Here is a 22,820-nt window from a genome sequence, read left to right on the forward strand (position 1 = left end):
ATGATGTGGAGGCTGCTGGAGCATGCTAATTAGCACGCTCCAACAGACTCGCAGCAGACTTGCTTAACTGAGTCTGCTCCGTCATGTGTATAGGTGCCCTTAGTTCACAGGAACTTATATAAAGAACTACTTACAGAAAAGAGCTAACAGACTTGCACTTCCCTTGCAAGGCTCTGGGGCCTAAACCTAAGTGACAGAGTAAGTCCTCCTAGAAACGGAGGGCAATGTTACATGAGCGGGGGGGAGAGGGGCTTTAATTAAAGCACTGCCACATCTCCTGTATCAGCATCTCTGCACTTAAACATGGCAGCAGGGGCGTTAACGAGCTTTAGTTCAAGCGCCCCTGCTGCCATGTGTACGTGTGAGGATGTTGTTACATGAGATGCAGGAGGCTGCTGGAGCACAATAATTGCCAATTAATCAAGTCTGCTCCTGTGCATTGTAATTACAGTGAATCGGAGCAGCCTCTACGCTCGCGTACAGGCACTCCTAGTGTGCAGGAAGTGTGGCATTCCCAGAGACCGTCTGGGTGAGGCAGCAGGGACTTCCTGGCATGGCATACTTCTTGGACACTTTATACTCCCAGGAGGATTTACTTTGCCACACAGGTGGCTGTGACTTCTCTATTCTGCCTCCCCAAAACCAAGCATGTGTTTTACCTGGTGGCATACCGTATGCAAGAAAGTCCAGGTATAAAGAAAAATGACTATAACCGCAGTTACCTAGTTCAGGGGTTCCCAACCTTTTTAGATCAAGGACCAGGAAACCGTGGACCGGAAGTGACCGCAGACCAGAACTGACCGCGACCGGCATACTGCAGTCCGGAAGTGACCAGCATACTGCCGAATGGCAGCCACGCTCCCGGTCCGCAGTACACTGGTCACTTCTGGATTGCGGTCTGGCAGCCAACCCGCTGCGGCCCGGCACCAGGCCACAGCCCGGCGGTTGGGAACCTCTGACCTAGTTTATTTATTGCATAAACCGTAACGTGAGATATTTAATATTAAAAGGATAAAATTATAGATTAGAAAGCTTCACAAGCTGTTTTACCAAACTGTGCTCCAGGGGACTGTGCTATGTATTCCCCACACTGTTTTCCAAAGGGTGTTTGCGTTTTATTTTTCCAGTATGTTCATAACGTGCTGCTTTGTTTTTCACTGCGACTCCGCTGCCAAAGGATTGCCAGAGCACTTTACGCTGAGCGTGTGTTTGTTCCAGACTTGCAGGGCGCCTGTCAAACAATGTGGCTGTGTGCATCGCAGTTTACAAAGCACCCACAACCTTCTCTAAAACAACACCACACTAGCATGGATCTCTAGCAAATGTTCGTAGCATTTCAAGTAGAACTGGCAGTCTCCTATTCGGAAGGTTGAAAACCACATCCAAGTTAGCCGCTGCCTGTCCTGAAGCAATACGATACTGGAATGCCCTGCCCTCCCTATCAGCGCTCATCCTTACAACTTGGCCTGAGAAAAAAATTAAACGATCTGTTAACTATTCAAAATACAGCTTCTTACGGAGATTTTGATTAAACAAAGCTTTAAAAGCAAACCCTTATTTTTCATTTGCAGGTGGCATTCTGATCCTAATATTTCTTAGGCGAGTCCTTGACATGGATGTAGACATTCAGGCTTACAAAAATACATACATTTTCTATGCAAAACTGTCTGGTAAATCAGTCAGCAAAAGTTCCTGGAATAACAATTTTCAAGTATTGGTTGTCTTGCAAGTAAAAAGTCTGTGACGGGGCATGCTTTTGCTTAGCTGGGTCCTTACTTTCCCTATTTTGCCTTTTTTAATTAAAGATCACAGAAAAGCCACTCCCCAACATCAAGAAGTTGTTGGTGAAGCTCCAATGATAACGTTGCAGATATTAAAAAATGCATTTCCCAACAGCAGAAACCATTAAAAATAAGGATCTTCCCAAATCACAATGGCATAGTATTATACCATACATACTCATCTATCTCACCGGCAAATGCAAGCAAGTGAGAGTTTCTAGCGCCAGCTTCAAAAATAACTTAGTTAGAGGTGAGGGGGATGCTGATTTCTGAAAGACCTCCTTTAAGGAAGTCTTCTTGGTTTTCCTGCGTGGCTCTTTGCAAGTGAGGGCATGGAACAGATACTGGGGACAAGCTGGTTTTTGAGACAAGGGAGAACGTTTGCTAGAGATCCACTGAAATGTCGTATTATTTTAGAGAGCGTTGTGGGCGCTGCTGAGACTGCAATGCACACAGACACCTTGTTCGACAGGCATGCTGCGAATCTGAAAAACAAATAGGGCGGTTGTTCTCATTCCATGACCTGTCTAAGTTATTAGTTAAGAGAAATACTCCTGACAGACGAAAACTCATCTCATCTTGTCTACAGGAAAAATTGGAAGGTGCCGCTAAGCATACTATCTATAGAGTACTCCAATCGCATGTCATTTCTTTCTGTCTGTATAGACTAGTCTTGTAGGTCACAAAGGAAACCTTTTTAATTAACGGGTTTCAATCCCACGTGCGTGAACTCGAGTCGGAAAGGATTACTTGACACAATTACTGATGTCACTCACTAGTTGCACTAGTTTCTAGAAGACCGTTTGTCTCACATTTCTGGCAAAATGCAGGATCGGAAATGTTGATCCAGCGACATGACAGCTACGGCAGATTTTTCATTTGGAAGTGGACTGGGAGGATGGGTACAGTCATGAGAAGGGAATTACATTTTCTTATATTGCGTTTGTGCATGTGTGTACACACCAGTTAGAACCAGTTAACAACCCTTTGTCAGGGAGGTAACGAATCAGAGACCAAATTGGATTTGGATTTTAATAGCTTATTTGACTTGAAAACAAATACTTTCAGCCAACTGTAATGAATACTAAGATCTTTTTATTACTGATTCTGAGGTAGAAAACGGTGCCTGGCATTACCTGTATGCCCATGGAGAGGGGAGTGGGGTCGCGGCAGCGTTGGAGAGGTGCTGGACGTTACAATCAGACTCTTCCTGTTGCTTGTGCGACAGCTGTGAAAAGCAGAAATAATTATGAGGAACGTTTTTAATATTAAGGTATTCTCAGGCACAACAGGCGAGATTTCCTACAGTTCAAGACACTTTCCCTTCAGTATTCAGATTAGTATTTTCCCATGGGCTGAACTCCAGCATTGCCGGTCAGTGCTAAGGTTGCAGGGCTAGGAAGTTACCTGGTCAGCAGTCGGTACGTTGTGGGAGGGGGCTATCATGTACAATCTCACGCTGTTTGGATCACTGCACAAAGTTGATCAAAAAATATCCCCCACTCATTTCCAAACATCATCACCACAAACAGAAAAACTTTTTTTTTTAATTTTAATTTCAATACGTTCAACTGAGAAGCTATTCTCTATGCCAGCGGTCGGCACCATATGGCTGTGGGAGGCTCAGCTCCAAGAGGAGGCTGCTTCCGGTCCTGCCTGCACCTCTGCCACTGCCGCAGCCAGGGCCACCGTCACCGCTGCCACCTCTCCCTGCTACCCGAGCAAGGCGCCCAGCTCCGCAGGCCAGAGGGGACCTTGCTCTGCTGCTAACCCCTGTATGATATAACGTTTGCCAAAAAATCTATTGCAATTCCCATCTGCTATTGTCAAGAGAAATACCATTAATATTAATTAGGGAAAAATAATGTTTTAACGGTCACGAATGCATTGCTTTGCTCCAATTGACTGTTAGCAAAACTGTGAAGAGAGAAGCCAAATTTGGCCCCTTCAAAACAAGGAAATCTGGAGGCAAACTCCAAACTAAATCCTTGATGAACAACTCACGCGTGCCCACCACGCAGGCGTGCTGCAATACTTAGCCACACGGCATGAAGCAAGCAAAGTTTCAAAGCCAACATTTTCTGCTGAAGCCGCTCGGACTTCAGTATCATCACTCCAGCAAAGACCCTGACACACTGTCACAAGTTATCCTCCTCCTCATCATCATGCTTCCAAGGGGTTTAGCATCGAGACACATGAAGAGATCAATGCTCATCTCTATCTGGTTGCAGGTCCAGGATAAGCCTTATAAAATTCCATTATTCCTAAAAGTAACCGCAAGTAGACAAGCAAAATATTTCTAAACAAGTTATCAGAGACTGGATCATTAAACTGCAACATGAGCTTCCCATCAATTTTTTTTACTGTTTCAGAACCGGCATGCCAGGCTCCTTTTAGATAGTAAAAGCATTCCTACTTGCTTGGATGGTTCTCAAAACAGGTCACAAAAACCACACTGGAACTGGTACGGTCTGGGGCAAGAGGGAAGTTAACAGTAATTCGACTGATAACATGTTATAGTCCATTGTCTTGTAACAAGCCAAGCAGCTAGCGCATACCCCCTGAAAGGATGCGATACAGGGATTCCCAGTGCTTGCATCCAATTACTGCCAAAGCCTGTCTCCTTGTAAATTGGCGAGTACTGAAACTTGCAGCACCCTCGGTTTAACACCATGTACTCAGCAGCGGCCCGACAATGAACACAGTAATTATCAATCTCCAAGTAACCACACCTTGCCAGAGCCTTTCCTTCCCATCATAATCCTTGTAAGCTTTTTCCAGTGTTGTTCAAAAGTGACACCCGAGCACGTTAAGTTAAAGAAACCAAAAAGAAACCCATACAATTAAACCTCCAAGCACAATAAATCGTAATAAAACTGAAATGCCATTAACTGTTATTTTAGCTCTTTAGCGTCCTTGAAACATTTTGTGAAATTATTCAGCTGATTCAATACAATCTTCAGATGTCTTTAAGTACTATTCAGAAAGTCCATTCAAAAACTGATTGCTACTTTGCATATAATATGCCAACTTTAACAGCATGAGTCTCAGAAGCTTAAAATCTCATTTTATAAATAGATTCTTAGTGTATTACTTTATTCCATTAAATACTGCAGAAAAAGAAATAAACCACTGAATTCAAACATTAGTGCTCGATAAACATTACATTCACACCCTCTTCCTACAATAAACAAGACCAAAATATTGTAATTTATGGGCATGATTCAGTCAAATTGTACACATTAAAGAAAAGCTCTATTCTCTCCTCCCGTGGTCTCTCCCTCCTAAAAGGTTGCAAGCTATTCCAGATGCACTATGTGATGTGACATGCACAGCCAGTTATACAAAATATTATAGGCTGAAATCACAGGTGCGGTATGATGGGCAAATCAGCCACGTGGAGAACCAGGAACAGAGAGCCAGTGAGGCACAACTTCATCCTCATCCTCTCAGTATTTGCAGGGATAGGGAACCAAAAGCAAAGGGGTTAAATACTTGGAGAGCAGACAAAGTTGGGATTTGAGAGCCTGAGCCAGATTTACATGCACAAAGAAGGAAAAGGAAAGAACAAGTGGTACGTGGAACTGTAAAGAAACTGTTATTTCGCTCAGAGTAAGGAGACGGGATAATTTCCACTCTCACTGTTTGCAGCTTGAGAAAGGAAAACTTTCATTTAAACCAATGGTGCTCAAACCTTTTGCCCAGTGGGCCACCTGGGCAGTGCCTGGGGCCATCCGCGGCCCCGATCCAACACCCGGGACAAGCTTGGTGGGGCCCATCTGGCCGCGCAGAAGAGGGCAGGGGCAGCCCAGCCCCAACCCAGGCACACGGCGAGAAGGGTGCTCGGCCTGGTCCTGCAGGAGGGAGGGGGCACAGCCTGGCCCCGCTCCAGCCATGCAGGGAGAAAGGGCCTTGGAGCAAACCCAACCTGGCCGTGCAGGGGGACGGGGTGCGGCCCAGCTCCAGCCCACCGCACAAGGCTTGGGATTTGGCAACTGGGGATGGTGGCCGTATTCATTTCCACTGTCTCCCCACCACCAAGTTTCCCAACCTACGGGGAGCCCCGTGGGCCAGATGCCATGGCTCTGTGGTCCAGAAGTTAAGCACCCCTGATTTAACCCAATTTGTCCCTCAGAAAGTAAAGGAGGGCGGTATAGTCTGAACTACACGCACCGCCAACGAGCGAGAAGTCGCAGCATACAGGAGAGAAAACAGATGAACGATGAATTCAGATTTCTTGAGACATGGCACGTTGCATCATTCAAGGAATATGTATATACATAGATCATGTCCTGTACACTCCCGGGAGAGATGGGCAAGGAGCGCTCTGGCAACTCTTACTAAATCCTGGGATCCAGGGCAGCTCAAAACCCGAAGCCCTACAGTTCAGCTATCAGAAAAGGGCAAGCTGCAGGACCTAGGTAACTACAGACCAGTTAGCCTAATGTTAATCCCAGGCAAATAATGGAAACGGTGATCCAGAATTAGTTTGCTAAACAATTCAAGTACGGCACAGATCACACTGCCAGTCACTAGGGCTTTATGAATAATACGTCTTTAAAAAACAGGAGTTCCTTGTGGGCTGACAAGTTTGGCTGACGGGTACCTGTAAAATGTAAATGTACCTGGATTTCTGTAAGGCTCTGACTAAGTTAGTACAACACGCAATTCTTCTCACGATTAGTGCTATGCATTAGATGGGTTACAAATGAATGGAGGCATCTCAGAAAGCAGGTGTCAGCGGGGAATCGCCGTCAGAGAAGGGGTCTGCACTGAGGCCCTGCAGGCTCTCGAGAGGCGACTCAACCTTTTCATCAATGATCTGAAAGCAAATATAGAATCAATGCAGGAAATATGGCAGATGACACAAAGGTTTGGCAGACAGAGAAACAATGTGGAGAACAAAGCCATCCAGAGAGATCTGAACAGCTTGGAAACTGGTCCCGTTTTTACAGCCGAGTAGCTAGGAACAAGAAATGCCTCCAGAATGGCGGTTCTCACCGTATTAAGCAGTAACTATGGCAATATATAGGTGAGAAAATACCACGTCCAAAATGGCCCCCTAGTCTAGCGGGCAGAAGTACAACAACAAACAAGAAAATTCAGGTTTGACTGGTATTTTTTTCCTTTTCCTAATGAGAGAGATTAACCCCCTACCTGCCTCCTCCAAAAGGAGGGACTTTACCCAAACAACTTCCTGGCTCAATACAGGGGACAAAATGTAATGCCCCGGGATACTCAAGACAGACGGGATGAACTAATCAGTCAACCAACTGGCCTTAAAGGCTACGCAGACTTATCATGTATGCATTTTATACACCGGAAAACATGCTTCTTCGCTCCAAGGAGCTTAAGACCAAAGCACAATGCAGACAGGATGAGCAAAAGTGACAAAAATGGGAAGGAAAAGGAAGAAAAAAGTATTAAGAAGCAGATGGCTGGACTACTCTGGTTAGTCTTCCACACCATCACTACTATTTAAGGCAAGGAAATGAAAGTGCTTACCCCTTCCACACAGGCTGTCTGAGCTTCCTGACTTATAGTTTATAAGCCAATAACTACTTTCATGGCTTTTCTTAGTTTAAGGCAACCTGCAGAAAGCCTCTCTCCAATTCCTGACCATGTCTTTGGGCTGTTCTTGTAACTCAGAGGAGTGGGCCCTCATCACAGTTCCTACCTGCGTCCTCTCTCGATGGCCAAAATTGACCCTCAGAGCTTGTGTGCAAGCCAGCGGTTGGCACAGAAGTTGTTGCTGCAAAGAGCCGGGTGTGCCGCTCCTACGAGCTAAAGAGATCTGCTGCTCTGTCAAAACCGGGCGGCCGATGCAGTCACCTGTCTCTACTCTTTTGCACGCGGGACTACACGGACTGAACACATTATAGTCTTGGCAAATATACTGCCAACTGCCAAGCACTACTCTGGAAGTTGAGGGGGAAATATGAAAGCCATGCCAATCAATGTTACAAGTCGCAGTAAGTTACTTATACTGAAAGATTTGCAACCGTAACGTTTCTGCCACTGTGGATATATCATTTAAACTATTTCTAGAGGAGCCTCCTCGCCTGGGTTGTAAAAATAACATTTGTTATGTGTATTAAACTGCTCCAAGTGCGTTCTTGAAATGAAACACTGCAGATCATTGGGCCTGGACTGGGTAACTGGAAACTGTTTGTGGACCTGCGACACGCTCTGTAGCTAGGCACCCCTCCGTAATGTAATTTATGTGAGCATCTGTTAAAGTACCACAGCGCGGCATATCATCTCAGTGGTCTGAAGGAGGCAAAAATATGACCAATTTTGACTAATGCTGCTCTAAGCCTTAAAAAAATAATAATAATATGCCTTGTTTTGTATTCATCTTCTGGCTGAAAATGTTAACAGTTACTGCTCCACTTACAGCATCATCTACAATTAAATAAATGTAACATCAAACAACTCGCCTATGGGTGCTTTTCTGGTCCGCAGCAGGAATGAGTGGCACAGAAGATCCCATTAAAAATCACCGATCGCAGTAACAGTGCCACGGGATCGCAGGCGGAGGTGGAAGGGAACCCAACACGTTACTCGATTCTCTCTTGGCCGACGCACCGTTGCTCACAGCCAACAGGAAAAAACGCACGTGCAATCCACAAAACAAGTACACCGGCTATTCCAAATTTGAGACTGGCTTTCCTATAAACTCGGACACCGGTAAAAGATTACCAAAAGAATTAAAGGGTTTTTTAAAGTCTGGGTTCTCCTTAGAGATTTTCTTGCATCACTCCAGCTTCTTTTAAAACCCCATTAAATCTGTTGGTTTTGAATTGCTAACGCTTTCAGAAACAGGATACCAGAAATCCAATAACAAATATGTTCAGTATTTGATGTAACAGTGCAGTTAGCCCCAATGTCATGCTTACTAAGTGGAATCCATATTTCCGAGCGAACACAGCCACAGAAGATATTAATTACTTGTCTTGCTTAAGCCTAACAACACCCAGCTCTACACAAAGGTTAATCGTTAACTGAATTTTCTTCTGCCTTAAAAGCAACGTTCAGAAAAGGTTTTTAACTCTCTTTTGTTGATGTATTTCACAAAACTTCTTTTTTTTATGAGAAACAGACATGTTGAAGATGAAAATAAATATTTAAGAATTTTTCTTCACAATGGAGGAAAATATACAAATCTGCATGTTAATGAAAGCACCAGCTGCACAGCAACATTAACTAGATATGGAAGTTATAGCTTTAATTATAGTAATTTAGAGATGGAAGCAATTTTGCAAGCTTTGGTACTACCGACAACAGGAATAATTAGTTCTCCAAAAAGAGCAAGTAAGTGTGTGGTTCAAAGGGATTATTTTTACATTCAAGAACAGGTTAAGAGTTCTTCATCCCCAAAAATGCTGTTATTGTTCATGCGGTGGATCTGGTGTTTGGCACAGCGCTAGCCCGCGTATCCACATAATAAATGTGCCGTCTTCATCCTTCCCGTTAAGTTACCGCGGCTTCCTGAAATTGTGTTCCAATTTAGAAATACGAACTCGTGGACACACATTTAAATTTGAGAGAGGAGCGAAGAGAACTGGCTGGCCTGACTGAGTGTTTGATACCGACTGCAAGAGAGACAGGGTTTTACCCAGCAAGTCTAGAGGAATCTCTGTTTGTAACTTAGTTAAATGCTCTCTTCTCTCCATGCATCTGAGCATCTCAGCCATGAATACATTTATCTCATCAGTGCTCCTAGGAAGTAGGAAAGTGCTATTATCTATTTTGCAAGAGAGGAACAGGCACAGAGAAATAAAGGGCACCTAAAAGGTAGAGCAGGATCGGGCCCTAAGTGACCTCCCCAAGGTCGCAGGCGGGTGCAGAGCATCTCCAGCAGAATCAGAGCTTTCCTCTCACCTCTTGCAAAAGCCTCCCACAGCACCGCCACCTTCTCTGCCACTGAAACCTGTCACCTGAGAGTCACCTCCGACTTGCGCCGTTTCCCAGACCCTCACCAGCCAGGTTATATAGAAAAAAAGGTGATTTCATATTTCTCTTATTCACAGCTTAGCCCGTATCACCCTTCCCTTCCTGTCCACCCTTTTCTGCATCGCTACAAAATGAACCGCTGACTTTACTTTCCGCGACGCCAGTCTCCACTGCCATTTCAATTTTTATACAAGAAGCTTCACGTGTGGGAAGAAAACATCTGCAAATCCACATTACTGTCCCCTTTCAACACTCTTCTATTCTGGCTTTCCAAGGTTGACCCCCACCTGAATTTTCTCTTCTCTAGGTTTGATCATCCCAGTTCAGTCCAGAACATTCAGGTGGGATATAGTAAGTCTTCAAATACAAAAAGGAGTGTTATAAAAGGATCACAATCAATTATTCTCTATGCCAGAGGTTCCCAACCCCCAAGCCGTGGCCCGGTACCAGGCCGCGAAGGGTTGGATGCCGGATCGGAAGTTCGGAAGTGACCAATACACTGCAGACCGGCAGCCAACCCTTTTCTATACCGAGTATAAAAAAGGGTTGGCTGCCAGTCCACAGCATACCAGTCACTTCCAGACTGCAGTTTGCCGGTCCGCGGTCTAAAAAGGTTGGGAAGCAGTGCTCTATGCTCCCTGGAACAAAACAAGAGGTATGGACTTGAATTGCAACAAGGAAGATAGAAAGGTCTTCCTAATATTTAACCTGTAACTCCAAAGGCGATTCAGGACTGGAACCACGTAGCTAGAGAGACGGTGAAATCGCTGCCACGGGAAGGTTTAAGTGCAGGGCAGAAACGTATTTCACTGGAACGGTTTAGGTGTTCTCTGCAACGCTATGATTAAGGTCTAGACAAGTGAATTCAAAAACCCTCAAATCCAGTAGCTGCTAACGTTCACTCTCCAAACTTAAAAAGTTTTTCAGGGATAGACAGACGACTAGGAAAACAGAAGGGTTACAACTGGATGATCTGATGGTTTGCTGCTAGAAGGAGAAGTCAAGCATTCACAGGTCTGAAACCACGTTGCAGCAACCACTCTTCACACAGGGAAGGCCAGGAACATGCACTTCGGTCTACCTGCTCTTCATATAGAGAGCGTCCATAAAATAAACACCTAGATCTCTGAAACTCTTTGGAAATGTAGGAGCGTCCTGGCTTGTTTGTTTAGCCACTGGATCCATTTCTGAAATCCTCCAGCTGCTGACTGGGATGCTTTCCATTTGCCAGGTGAGTCAATCCACTACTGAGCCAATTGGTCCAAGCTGTCTAGATACGGACACATTAATTATACCGAGAGAGCGGGGAGGGTGACAGCTTCTCATATGTCAACTAATTAATGGCAAGTGTTTTGTGTGCCCACTCTTTTGGAGTTAAGTGCATGCAAAAGTTTACCCCATTCAATTATCAGTTTACCTAACTAGTGAATTATCCGAGTTCGGTTTCTACTTACTGTGGGATACGGCAGACAGAGGAACAATTGCCGCGAGTTAACTGACCTCCCACCCCACCACAGTACCTCAGCATGACTGTCTGCACCCTTGTTCCAAGGGTGTAGGTTGTAGCCATGCTAAGGATGCAGGCAGACAAGGTTCTTTGGGTAAATCCAGGATCTTTTATTAGACCAACGCAAATTTCCAACTATCTGAGTTGGTCTAATAAAAGAGATCAGATTTGCCCAAAGACCTGTGGTCTGCCTGTGTCTACACCCTTAGCACTCCTCCCAGGTGTACACCGTTTATCAGATCAGTCCCCGATCCAGTTCAGGGTGTTGTCTCTGACGGAGGCTGGTCGCAGCTGTTTCTGAGGAGGAAATCTTGCCAGAGACATTTAGGAAGTGCTGCTCTGGTGCCTTGAAACCTGAGGGCCATGAGGAGTCGTAATGTTGCCTTCCATGGCCATCCTGAGCTAGCCTCCCCGTTACACCTCTCCTGGCCTCATCTACACAATGGCAAATGGAGTGAGGTTTGGCTGCCGCTTCTTGCTGCTTGAGGCACTGAGCTTCCAGGTTTGAAACCAAAGGAAAACACCCCAAGAACTGAGGAGTCCACTGAGACTCAGCATTCAGCCTTTTCTTTTTCCTTTCGCTTTTTTTTAATAGAAATAATCGGTTTCTGTCCCTGTGACTGGTGCAATCGCCTACCCTGGACATCTTCAAGAGGAGACTGGACGGTCACCTCGCTGGGGTCACCTCACCCCACTTGTCTTGCCCGCTTGGTGCAGGGGCTGGACCCGATGAGCTTCCGAGGTCCCTTCCGGCCCCTTGCAATCTATGAATCTGAAACGGGAGATCTCAAACAGCCTCTAAAAGAATAAAAAATGTGTACAGATCTGGTCTCTGTTGGGACTATCCTTGGTGAGAAACACCTGCTTCTGTAGCGTGTAAGGGGATGTGGATAAGAGTGACTAAAAATGGCGATGTGTCTCATGCTCAGAGGGAAACCATCTGCAGAGGTGCCCCGAGTCAGAAAGGCGCACAAGGCACTCGAGTATTTTGGCAAGCCGGGGTTTCTGCACATGAGGATTTTCTGGGCACTTTGTTCCCAAGGAGATCGGCCCTGCAGTGCCTGCCGATGGCCGATTAAACCAAAGGAAAAGAAACTAACTGCCACCCGTTGCGTGCAGCCTCCCCGGTTCTGTCAGCCACGAAGAGCACTGCGATGCCTTCTACACACCCGGCAACCTGAAGTAACAGCAGGGCTGGCCGAGAAACCAGAGGGACTTGTGAGGAAGAGGATGGAGGCGCCACACAGTACTGCTGTGGCAGATCCGGCTACACTTCTGCGCGTAAGGCCTGGCAGAGGCTGGAAGGAAAGGAAGGGAAGTTCACTTGCTTTTCAACAGAACGAGCTGAAACACAGAAGATTAGGAAGAGAGCACAAGGATGTGTACAGAAGTGCAAATGGTTCGCTTTTAATCAGAAATTCACAAAGCGGTAATACAAGAGCAGATATTCTTGGCGTTCACACCAATTTCTCAGTACCAGTCCACTTGTTTCGGCATGTCAAGAAATACAGCAAATGAAGTGCATGAGGTTTGTAGGAACGCGAGGCTTACAAAACACACGCTTGAGCTGGATCTGGAACACGCGCTTGTTTTGGGGAGAAATACTCGTGGTTTACTAGCAGGAAATTAACTTACCGTATTTACTTGAATCTAAGACTGCGTTTTCCCCGTCAGCAAGAGGGAAAAGCCCCGGGTCTTAGATTTGCACACAAAGTGGGTGGCAGAGAAGGGTCAGGCAGCTGCTGCGGCTCTGCCTCCGACCCTCCGCCTAGGTTGGGGCCAGAGTCAGACCCACAGCAGCCTCCTGCCCTCCCCCACCGCCACACACACACACACACACACACACACACACTCTTGCCCTCTTCAGCTTTTGCACCCCCTGCCCCCAAACGCTTACTGTCAGCCACAGCTCAGCTCCAGCTTGGGCTGGGTCCCCTCCCAGGCAAAGAGCACATAGAAAGTGTCCCTTAAGCCCATCGACAGTGCTGACACTGCTGCACGGCTGTCAAGGCTGAGCTTCCCCGTGCTGTGCTCCAGGAGGGCCCAGAGCCTGGGCAGTGTCTGACAGTCAGGGGAGGCAGAGACTGGAGAGCAGGGGAGGATAGATACTGGGGGTACTGGTGTGCAGGTCATGCGGGGGGAGGGCAAGAGTGCTGCCTCACTACCCCGCCCCAGCTACTGCTTTCCAAGCAATGTGGGGGGATGGAGTCAAGACGACTCTCCGATATTTAGATTCCAGATACCTGGAAAATTATAACAAATGTATATTTTTTCCATATATAGCATCTAAGTATTGGGTGGTCATCTTAAAGTCGGGGTCATCTTAGATTCACGTGAATATGGTATTTTCATGTAATAGATTGGTTTAATATTATCCAAACTACGGTAATACCACGTAAACCCCTTCCTGTTTCCTTTTTATATAAAAGGTTCAGATAGCAGCATTTCCAAGTTAAAAGGAATAATAAAAAGAAAGGCTCAAATGGTCACTTAGTGTCTAATTAATGTCTGACTTAATGTTTCTAGCTGCTGTACACCTGCCCCATCCATCCTGTACAGTCCAGACCTTTTGAATTATTAACTACCAGAGAAGAACTCTGCCAAGTCAAACAAAAGAAATGTCACCCTGAATTACAATAAAGGGTATAGCCATTTTCAAAGTAAAACCAATCATTTTATCTATCATCCCTTTCACACACACACTTTAAAACCATCTTAATTTTTTCATTTCAGGAAAAAAGTAAAATAATTAGATCACAGGAAAGAATGATCCGTCTTTAGAAAGTCAAAATATACAGTAGATACAAAGAGGAGAAATACAAAATGCTACCCTTCTGAACCCTGTAGAGAATAGACTTCACTGTCTACCAACATCTATCTTCCTATGCATTACACTGACAGCTGATAATGAACAGACAAAGGTGCTCTTGACGGGGTGATTTAACAATTCAATATATAAACGCCTGAGTGGCTATTTTCATTTTCCCTACTGTATTTTTCAATTTTTTTAAGCAAGTCTGCAACCAAATATTTTATAAATACAGGAAATTAGTCACATTAACAGGCAAAGTTAGTTTACACTGCTTTAAATCTTTGAAGTACTTTTTGTCCATGTATACCATATTAATCTACTCCAAACACTGCCCCAAAAGGCATCCCCAAAATTGCTTTATTGACTAAAAATTAAAATTAATGTTCAGACTTGACATTGTGTTAAAGAAAAATGAAATTCTGCAAAACTATGCTCATATGGAAGTAACTCCAAGCTATGCCGCACACAAATGGAAGGCCTCCGTTACATTTAATAACTCTTCTCAAATTAAGTCAGTACCGAAAATCTAACGTGTAAATAAATTAGCTTTTATTTAGTTAATCACAGTTTTAAATCTCAGTATAAAAATAATTTACATATGTAATGATAAGGCTACTTTAAAAATACAGCATTAAAAATTCAGTCTTATGTCTGCTTTTCAAAAATAATCTCAGAATCAGCCCGTCTCAGTGGAGCTTCCTTTTCACCGGGGAGTCAGAGAACCTTAATTCTGCTGCACGCTGGAGTAAATCCCAAGAACTGCTCGTTAACCATGCAACGAGGGTTCAGATATGCACAATGTAATGAACTGCAATATGTGCAGGTACTCTGTCTACACAAAATAAGGGGAAAGTACAGAGGAGAACTGGTGGGGAACGCAGTAGTGGATGGCATCTTGGGCAGCAGCGCCCATAAGGAAGGATGGAGCACAGCAGAGAAAGGACCCTGGAACAAAGCAGAAGAGCAGACTCTGACTTGCTCAGGGAGCTCATGGGCAGGATCCCCTGGGAAGCCAGACCGAGGGGGAGAGGAGTCCAGGAGAGCTGGCTGTACTTGAAAGAAGCCTTACTGAGAGTACGAGAACAAACATCCCGACGCGCAGGAAGCCTAGCGAGTATGGCACAAGACCAGCTTGGCTTAGCAGGGAACTCTTCAGTAAACTAAGTCACAAAAAGGAGGCTTATAAAAAATGGAAACTTGCACAAGTAAATAGGAAGGAGTATCAGAGCATTGCTCAGGCGTGCAGGGATGAAAAGTCAGGAACGCCAAATCACAACTGGAGTTGCAGCTAGCAAGGGACGTGACGGGGAACAAGAAGGGTTTCTACAAGTATGTCGGTAGCAAGAGAAGGATCAGGGAAAGTGTGGGTCCCTTCCTGCATGGGGGAGGCAACGTGGTGACAGAGGATGCAGAAAAGACTGAAGTGCTCAATGCAGTCTTCACGGGCAAGGTCAGCTCCCAGACTACTTCACCGGGCAGCACAGTTTGGGGAGGAGGTGAGCAGCCAACAATGATGACTACTTAGAAAACCTGGACATGTACAAGTCCATGGGGCCAGCTGGCATGCCCCAGAGGGTGCTGAAGGAGTTGGCTGATGAGACTGCAGGGCCGCTGGCCATCATCTTTGAAAACTCATGGCGATTGGGAGAGGTCCCAGATGATTAGAAAAGGGCAAACATAGTGCCCATATCTAAGACAGGGAAAAAGGAGGATCCAGGGGACTACAAACCAGTCAGTCTCACCTCAGCCCCTGGGAACATCATGGAGCAGATCCTCAAGGAATCAGTTTCCAAGCACTTGGAGGAGAAGAAGGTGATTAGGAACAGTCGGCATGGATTCACAAGGGGCAAGTCATGCCAGACCCACCTGATTGTCTTCTACGACGAGATGACTGGTTCTGTGGATGCAGGGAGACCGGCGGATGTGGTGTACCTTGATTTTAGCAAGGCTTTTGATACCATCAGCCAGAACATTCTCACAGGCAAACTAACAAAATACAGGCTGGATGAATGGACTGTAAAAGTGGATAGAAAACTGGCTGGTGTACCAGGCTCAGAGGGTAGTAATCAATGGCTCGATGTCTAGCTGGCAGCTGGTGTCAAGTGGAGTGTCCCATGGGTCAGTCCTGGGGCCGGTTTTGTTCAATATCTTCATCAACGACCTGGGAGATGGGATGGAGCGCACCCTCAGCAAGTCTGCAATGACACCCAGCTGGGGGGAGCAGTACACTTGCTGGAGGGTAGGGCTAGGATTCAGAGAGGCCTCAACACATTGGGGGACTGGGCCAAAAGAAATCTCATGAGGTTCAACAAGGACAAGTGCAAAGTCCTGCACGTAGGAGGGAGCAGCCCCATGCACCGGTGCAGGCTGGGGCTGACTGGCTGGGCAGCAGCTCTGCAGAAAAGGACCTGGGGGGGACAGGGGACAAGAAGTTGAACAGAAGCCAGCAGTGTGCCCTTGGTGCCAAGAAGGCTACCGGCATCCTGGGCTGCATTGGCAGGAGCATTGCCAGCAGATCGAGGGCAGTGATCCTTCCCCTCTATTCAGCACTGGGGAGGCCACATCTGGAGCCCTGTGTCCAGCTGTGGGCCCCCACAACAGAAAGGATGTAGACATATTGGAGTCCAGCGGAGGGCAACAAAAATGGTTGTGGGGCTGGGGAACAGAACTTGTGAGGAGAGGCTGAGGGAACTGGGCTGATTGAGTCTGCAGAAGAGAAGACCGAGGGGGATTGAATAGCAGCCTTCACCTCCCTGCAGGGGGGCTGCAAAGAGGATGGAGCTGGGCTGTCCTCAGTGGGGGCAGTTGGCAGGACAAGGAGCAATGGGCTCAAACTGCAGCAAGGGAAGTTGAGGTTAGATATTAGGAAGACTTTTTTTCCCTAGGAGGGTAGTAAAACACTGCTTGTAAAGAATATATACATTTCCAACTATTTAGTTTGTCTGATAAAAGATGTCTATGAAATTGTGGTACTGTGGCAGAAACAAATTTGAACTTTTGATTTCAATGCCATACCAAATGATTTGGGGGGGGGGGGGGGGGGGGGGGAGCGCTGAAGATGATGACATTAAGATTCATATTACAATGAAGGTTTGCAACAAAAATCTTTGCAACAGAGTACGTGAATGCTGACAAGAGATGATATGCCAAAGAACCTGAATATTTCTACCACGTATGAAATTTGGAAAAAATGTTTTCTTCTAGTTTATAACTGCTATTAGGTCTGACTGAATTTAAATGATTGTCAGGATAAGATTAATGCCCTGCGTATTCTACTGCATGGAAACACATGATGACAAACAAATCACAGTCACAGAAAAACAACATCTGCCCCTCCAGAAGCTGAATTCAGAAATATTCATGCTCAGCAGATCACAAGTCTATTACTCCGAGGCTTTTGGAGGGCGAGTTTATCAGTCTGTCAGCCCAACATTATGGGTTTGCTTTGATGACTCTCAGCTGTTGGAGTTAATCACGTGGAGAGTATCCCTTCAGTACCGATTGCTGGGAATTGTTCTCTTCAGCTCTGCTGAACAGGGTTTGCCCCATCTAATGAAACGGCTAAGTAAGGCACCATACATTGCAACACACACAGGAGACCGATACTGAGAAACGAGGGGAGAAACACCAAGGATGAAAATGCAGGAAAATGCAAACCTTTTTCAAAATAAATGACATGTTAGAAGGATCTTATCATGGTGCACCCGTAATCCATTCTGGATAAATGAGATACAGGAGACAATATAGCAGCAAGACACAGCGATCTGTAAGCAAGACTTCCATTTCTAATCCTGGCTTATGCATATCATCGTTACACATACTGAAGTAATGTCTGGGGGACCCAGCCAGATATTTCAACCCCGCTGCATTAGGCAATGAGCAGTAAGAGAGTCCCGGCCCCAGTGTAGTTACGACGTTAGCAATGGAAAGAGAAAGCATCAGGGAAGTCGCAGCCACTTTTCAGTAATGTTTCCATCTTAAAGTATTTCCTAAATATAATTTAACTTTTGCAGTTATGGAGTGAGGAGTGTTCAGAAACTTATGGAAAGCACGATACAAGTGAAATGTTCAAATAAGTATTTTCTTAAGTGTAACTAAAATTTCAGTGCATTCAACTGACAACTTCTCTTATCAAGAAAGCACAGCCCAGCAGTACTACTACTCCTCGCATTTATTAGGCTAGAGTCAGTTTGTCCCTGTGGCCAACATACAAATGAATGAATAGGAACAGATTAAACCTTTTGAAATCATCCTTTAAATTATGAGTACCTAATGCACCTCCATGTCATCGGGCCTGCAGGGCTCCCAGAGGGGCTGGGCATTCAGAGGCGGGGCAAGCAAGGGCAGGGCCTGCTGCCAAAATCCGGGGCATGGAGCCCCACTGAAGATGCACTGGTTGGGGGGGGATGAGCAATGGCTGTATTAAAACCCGTGGTCACTGCTTGCCTTGTTGCTGCCGATGCATCCAAATCCAACTCACAAGGAACACCACGGTCCAGATCTGGCCCAGGAGGCGGATTGAGTTTGACACCCCTGCTTTAATTAATGATAAAGTTCTTTATAAAACCTTGTGTTAAAGGACTGCCCCATAGTGCTCTGCCCTTTAGCAACATATGCCCAGAAGGGTACACCTGCTGCCGATGCACTGCTGGAGTGAGCTTGGTCAATGGTTATACACGTATTGTACTGAAAAAGCATTCAGTCCTCCATATCCAGGCACACCACTATACCGCAAATTCTCTTCCAAGGTTAGGTATTGTCACACCTAACACCAATCGCTACTGACCCCACTCTCCAAACTATTTCACCCTCCAAACATGCTTAGATAACGTCAACAAGCAACACGTTTCCTCGACACTGCTCTTAACGTCACGAGCCTTCCAGGTGTTTTAGGTCTACTTCACAGTGAAGCTCAAGCCACAAAGAGTGTGCGCCTGCACATGCTTTTACACACACCTAAACTTAATGTGCATTTGCCTAATGCGCATTAAAGCAATTGAGACACACGTCTACACGTGCATGCACTAAGGCACATTAACACGGTGTGCAGACCAACTAAAGTTAGTCCCAAGTCAGTCGACATACACAGTGCTAATGTGCCTTAGTGCACCTACACATGCATTAAAGCACTTTAGCTATTCATATCTAAGTTTGATAACTGCAAAAGTGCAAATTTCGGTGCCCTTAATGCACCTTAAAATGGTAATTTTAGGCTATTTGCGTGCACTGGTAGACCAGTGCCCTTAATGTGCCTTAAATCAGCACGTGTAGACGCGCCCAACGATACTCAAACCCCAAAACTGATGACACTGCAAACACTGTCTCTCTCTTCTGTCATCATGCCAGTTGGCAGATCTCCTTTTCTAGGTCTCATCCGCTCCTTTACCTTTAAAGTGAATTTAGTATTCTTCACCCTTATGGATATTACTGTCTATCTTCCTCAAAGCCGCCTCCTCCCCCCAAGTCTTCTTTATCTTATCTTATCACTCCTTTCCACTGGTTTGTACGCTTGATCCATCTTCACACTAGTCATTCATTTGTTTCCCCATCTCCGCTACCCCTTTCTTTTAAACTTTGTTTTCTGCTCCTCCAATATCTCCTGCAGCCTACCACTTGCACATTTTCTTAGCTTTTGAAAGAAAATCTGCATTTGTTCCCCTGCTCTCTTCCAGTCCTTCACCCTCTTTTTCACAGCTTCAACACATTATTTATTGAAGCTGAAAACAAGGTTAAAAGTTGCATCTCACCCTACGCAAAAATTCAACTGCTATTTTAGCAGTTCCTGAAAAATCACATTTGTCTGCTAGCTTGTTAGAGCTATTTGGCATGTTATTTTATTTTCCTTTTTTCACTTCAAAACTATAAGGTAAGATTACACCTTGTACACTCTTCCCTTTTCAAAATGTCTACTGTTCCCAGACTCCTAGTTAGCTATATCTCAAACATGAGGATATTAACTATCACAGCAACATTTCTGATATGCACATGTTGCTTGCAAACACAGCACAATGAGGCAAGGGCACCTTTTCTCAAGGCAAAACAGCAAAACACCTTGCTGCCATGAAATATTACAGAAGAGGGATATTTTTAAAGTCATGTTCACATAAACCTATTGCAAATATATAACTATTCCAAATAATTCACTGTTAATTACATGCTACATACGCAAGTGCAAGTAGAGGACCTCAATTAGAAAACGAAACACAAGTACGTTCTGAGGACGCTCGGACAGGCATGAAGAGTGGTCTAATAAACCTGGCAAGAAAATTACGGAGCCCAGCAAACCTGGGAGTCTCAGTGCAAGAAGTTTGAACATTTTTACTTTCACTTCAAGAATAAGCTGTTTCAGATTGAGGGCACACTGTGTTCCAGGCACTGCCTGTTTCCACTTACCATGGGCTAAAGCTCCTTGCCAAATAAAGACGAAAGGTGAGAGATGCACACTATTTGAATCCAAAACAGACACTGAGTGGGTACGCAGTGTCCAACGTCTGTTTCAAACTCTGTCTATACAAGAAATGCTATTAGACGTTTCCTATCAAATCTGGTTGAACAAAACAAAGCGAGTACAGTGAGATAAGAACTGGCTCAAAAAGTAAAAAACGCTGACATACAAGAGCTCAGGTGTTACACAGAAAGTTCTCAGTGCAGCACTAAAACACATATAAAGCCATGTAACAAAGACACACTAGATGGTAAAAATCAACCCTATCAAATTGCAAACATTAACTTATTGGGCCTGCTACTAGTTTGCAAAGGAAGATTATCAACAACCTGTGGTTTGAGAATAGAATAAAAGTGGTAAAATCAGAAAAATACAGACAGTGAACTGGTGATGCTATTCAGAAAATGAGGATTCTGGGCATGCCTGGATCGCATGCATATAAGCACGAACAAATTAGGCAGCAAAGACAAAAAAAGACTGCATGAGTCACTTCAGGTTAATCAAGTAGGGAATACCACAGCGTGATGTGTTATTAGAGGATTTTAATCTTAGGGGTACATGACGGTGGTTGCATGCTGTCACACAAGGAAAACACCCTTGGAGAGTTTTAAAAATTACAGACAATTTTCTAAAGAAAGAAGTGTTGCAACCCACTTGAGAACTTAGTATTAGACATCATCCTCTTGGACACAGATGGATTGGTCAATGATCTAAAAATTGATGTCTGCTTAATTTCAATTCTTATGCGCAAAGAGAATATAATGCCAGCTAGCTAGAGACAGACAAGATACTTTACGATAGGAGTCGGGAGCCATTTAGGAACAGCGGGCGGGCAAATCAGGCCGGCTTGCTCCAAAGGTCAGCTACGGCCAGAGGTGTAACTAGTACGGTCTGAGCCCTTGTCTTCAAAAGGAGGCTACACAATCACCTAGCCGGGATCGTTTGACCCCAGCATCCTTTCCTGCCAGGGCAGGGGGTCGGACTTGATGATCTGCTCAGGTCCCTTCTGACCCAACCAGCTATGTAACGAGCCAGCGACCCCCTTCTCTGCAAAGGTCATCTTGTGGCTGTCCTGGATCTCCAGGCTTTGTGCAGCCCCGCTTTACCATTGTTGCCAATTATCATCACCACCAATTAACACCAGGAACCAATTGGGCAGCAAGAGAAAAGGCAGATACAGTGAGGAGATGTGAAATGGAGGGGGTAGCACACAGTACGTTGCTGGCTGCCACTGCCCTCACCAGTGCCCATCTGCTGACATCCCCAGGGCCTGGGTAACTGGCCAGACGGGCATTTAGGGCAACAAGCTGAAGGCGGTGGCAAAACGGTATGTACACACCGCACACGAGCTCACTGAGGGCCACGTTGGGAGTCTGGGCATGTGCACAGGACAGTGGGGCAGCTCCGGGGTGTTTGGCGCCTGTCCTTGCCAGGTCCCAGGAACATTACAAGGGAGGGAGGCAAAATTTCATTTGCGTAACACGACAAAAATCCGTGTGCCGCTCCTGGATGTCCCAATGCGTGAGTAGGCCGGATAAAATCACTTTGCAGGCCAGATTTGGTTTGTTGGCCATAAGTTGCCACCCTCTACTTTTAGAGCAGTGGTTTTCAACCCATGATCTGCAAACCGCTGGGGATCTGCAGACTATGTCTAAGGGCTCTGCAAAAGATGACTATGATCAATGAAAAGTATGTGAATACCCACACTTACAACTCAAAGGGATCTGCACCTCCATTTTAAAGTTTTTGAGGGTCCACAAATGAAAAATGGTTGAAAACCATTTTCACCACAAGCCAAAGACAGTCATGAGCAAAATTAAGTGGGCGCAAAAAGAGGCTAAAAATATGATTTTAAAATGCTTTATTAAATGCCTCATATGATACTACTCCATCATCACACAACAAGGCTTCTCTGTTTAAAAAGTCATCCTGATTAGGAGAAGTGAAATTAATAAATTTAGGAAACAAAAAAGCAGGGAAGCTGGCAGCTGCATGTATACATTTGTACTTAGAAAATCCAGACAACAGGGAAGGGAAATAAATCCTACGGCAACGGGACCGAAGACCAAAAGGAATTACACAGGTACATCAGGAACAAACAGGACCTTAACAAAGGTATACGCCCATATTAAGTAAGAACATTAAAAATGAATATGCATGAAATAAATATTGCTGTCTTCAAAGATTTCTAGGGTCAGAAGGCACCTATTAGATCATCGAGTCCGACCCCCTGCTCTGGGCAGGAAAGAGCGCTGGGGTCAAGTAACCCCAGCCGGGAGCTTGTCTAATCTCCTTTTAAACGCCTCCAAGGTAGGGAAA

At 45.3% G+C, this 22,820-nt stretch overlaps 1 protein-coding gene across 3 annotated transcripts in view; it reads right to left on the reverse strand.

Annotated features, from left to right (window-relative positions):
• MAST2 (microtubule associated serine/threonine kinase 2) overlaps positions 1 to 22,820 on the reverse strand; it is a 139,325-nt gene that overhangs the window by 81,898 nt on the left and 34,607 nt on the right. For all 3 annotated transcript variants that reach the window (XM_025206554.1, XM_025206547.1, XM_025206565.1), the window contains exon 3: positions 2,918 to 3,009. In XM_025206554.1, the coding sequence (XP_025062339.1) occupies positions 2,918 to 3,009 (92 nt within the window). The remainder of the gene's footprint in view (positions 1 to 2,917; positions 3,010 to 22,820) is intronic.

This window comes from Alligator sinensis, unplaced genomic scaffold, assembly GCF_000455745.1.
Source record: "Alligator sinensis unplaced genomic scaffold, ASM45574v1 scaffold781_1, whole genome shotgun sequence".
Lineage (NCBI taxonomy): Eukaryota > Metazoa > Chordata > Crocodylia > Alligatoridae > Alligator > Alligator sinensis.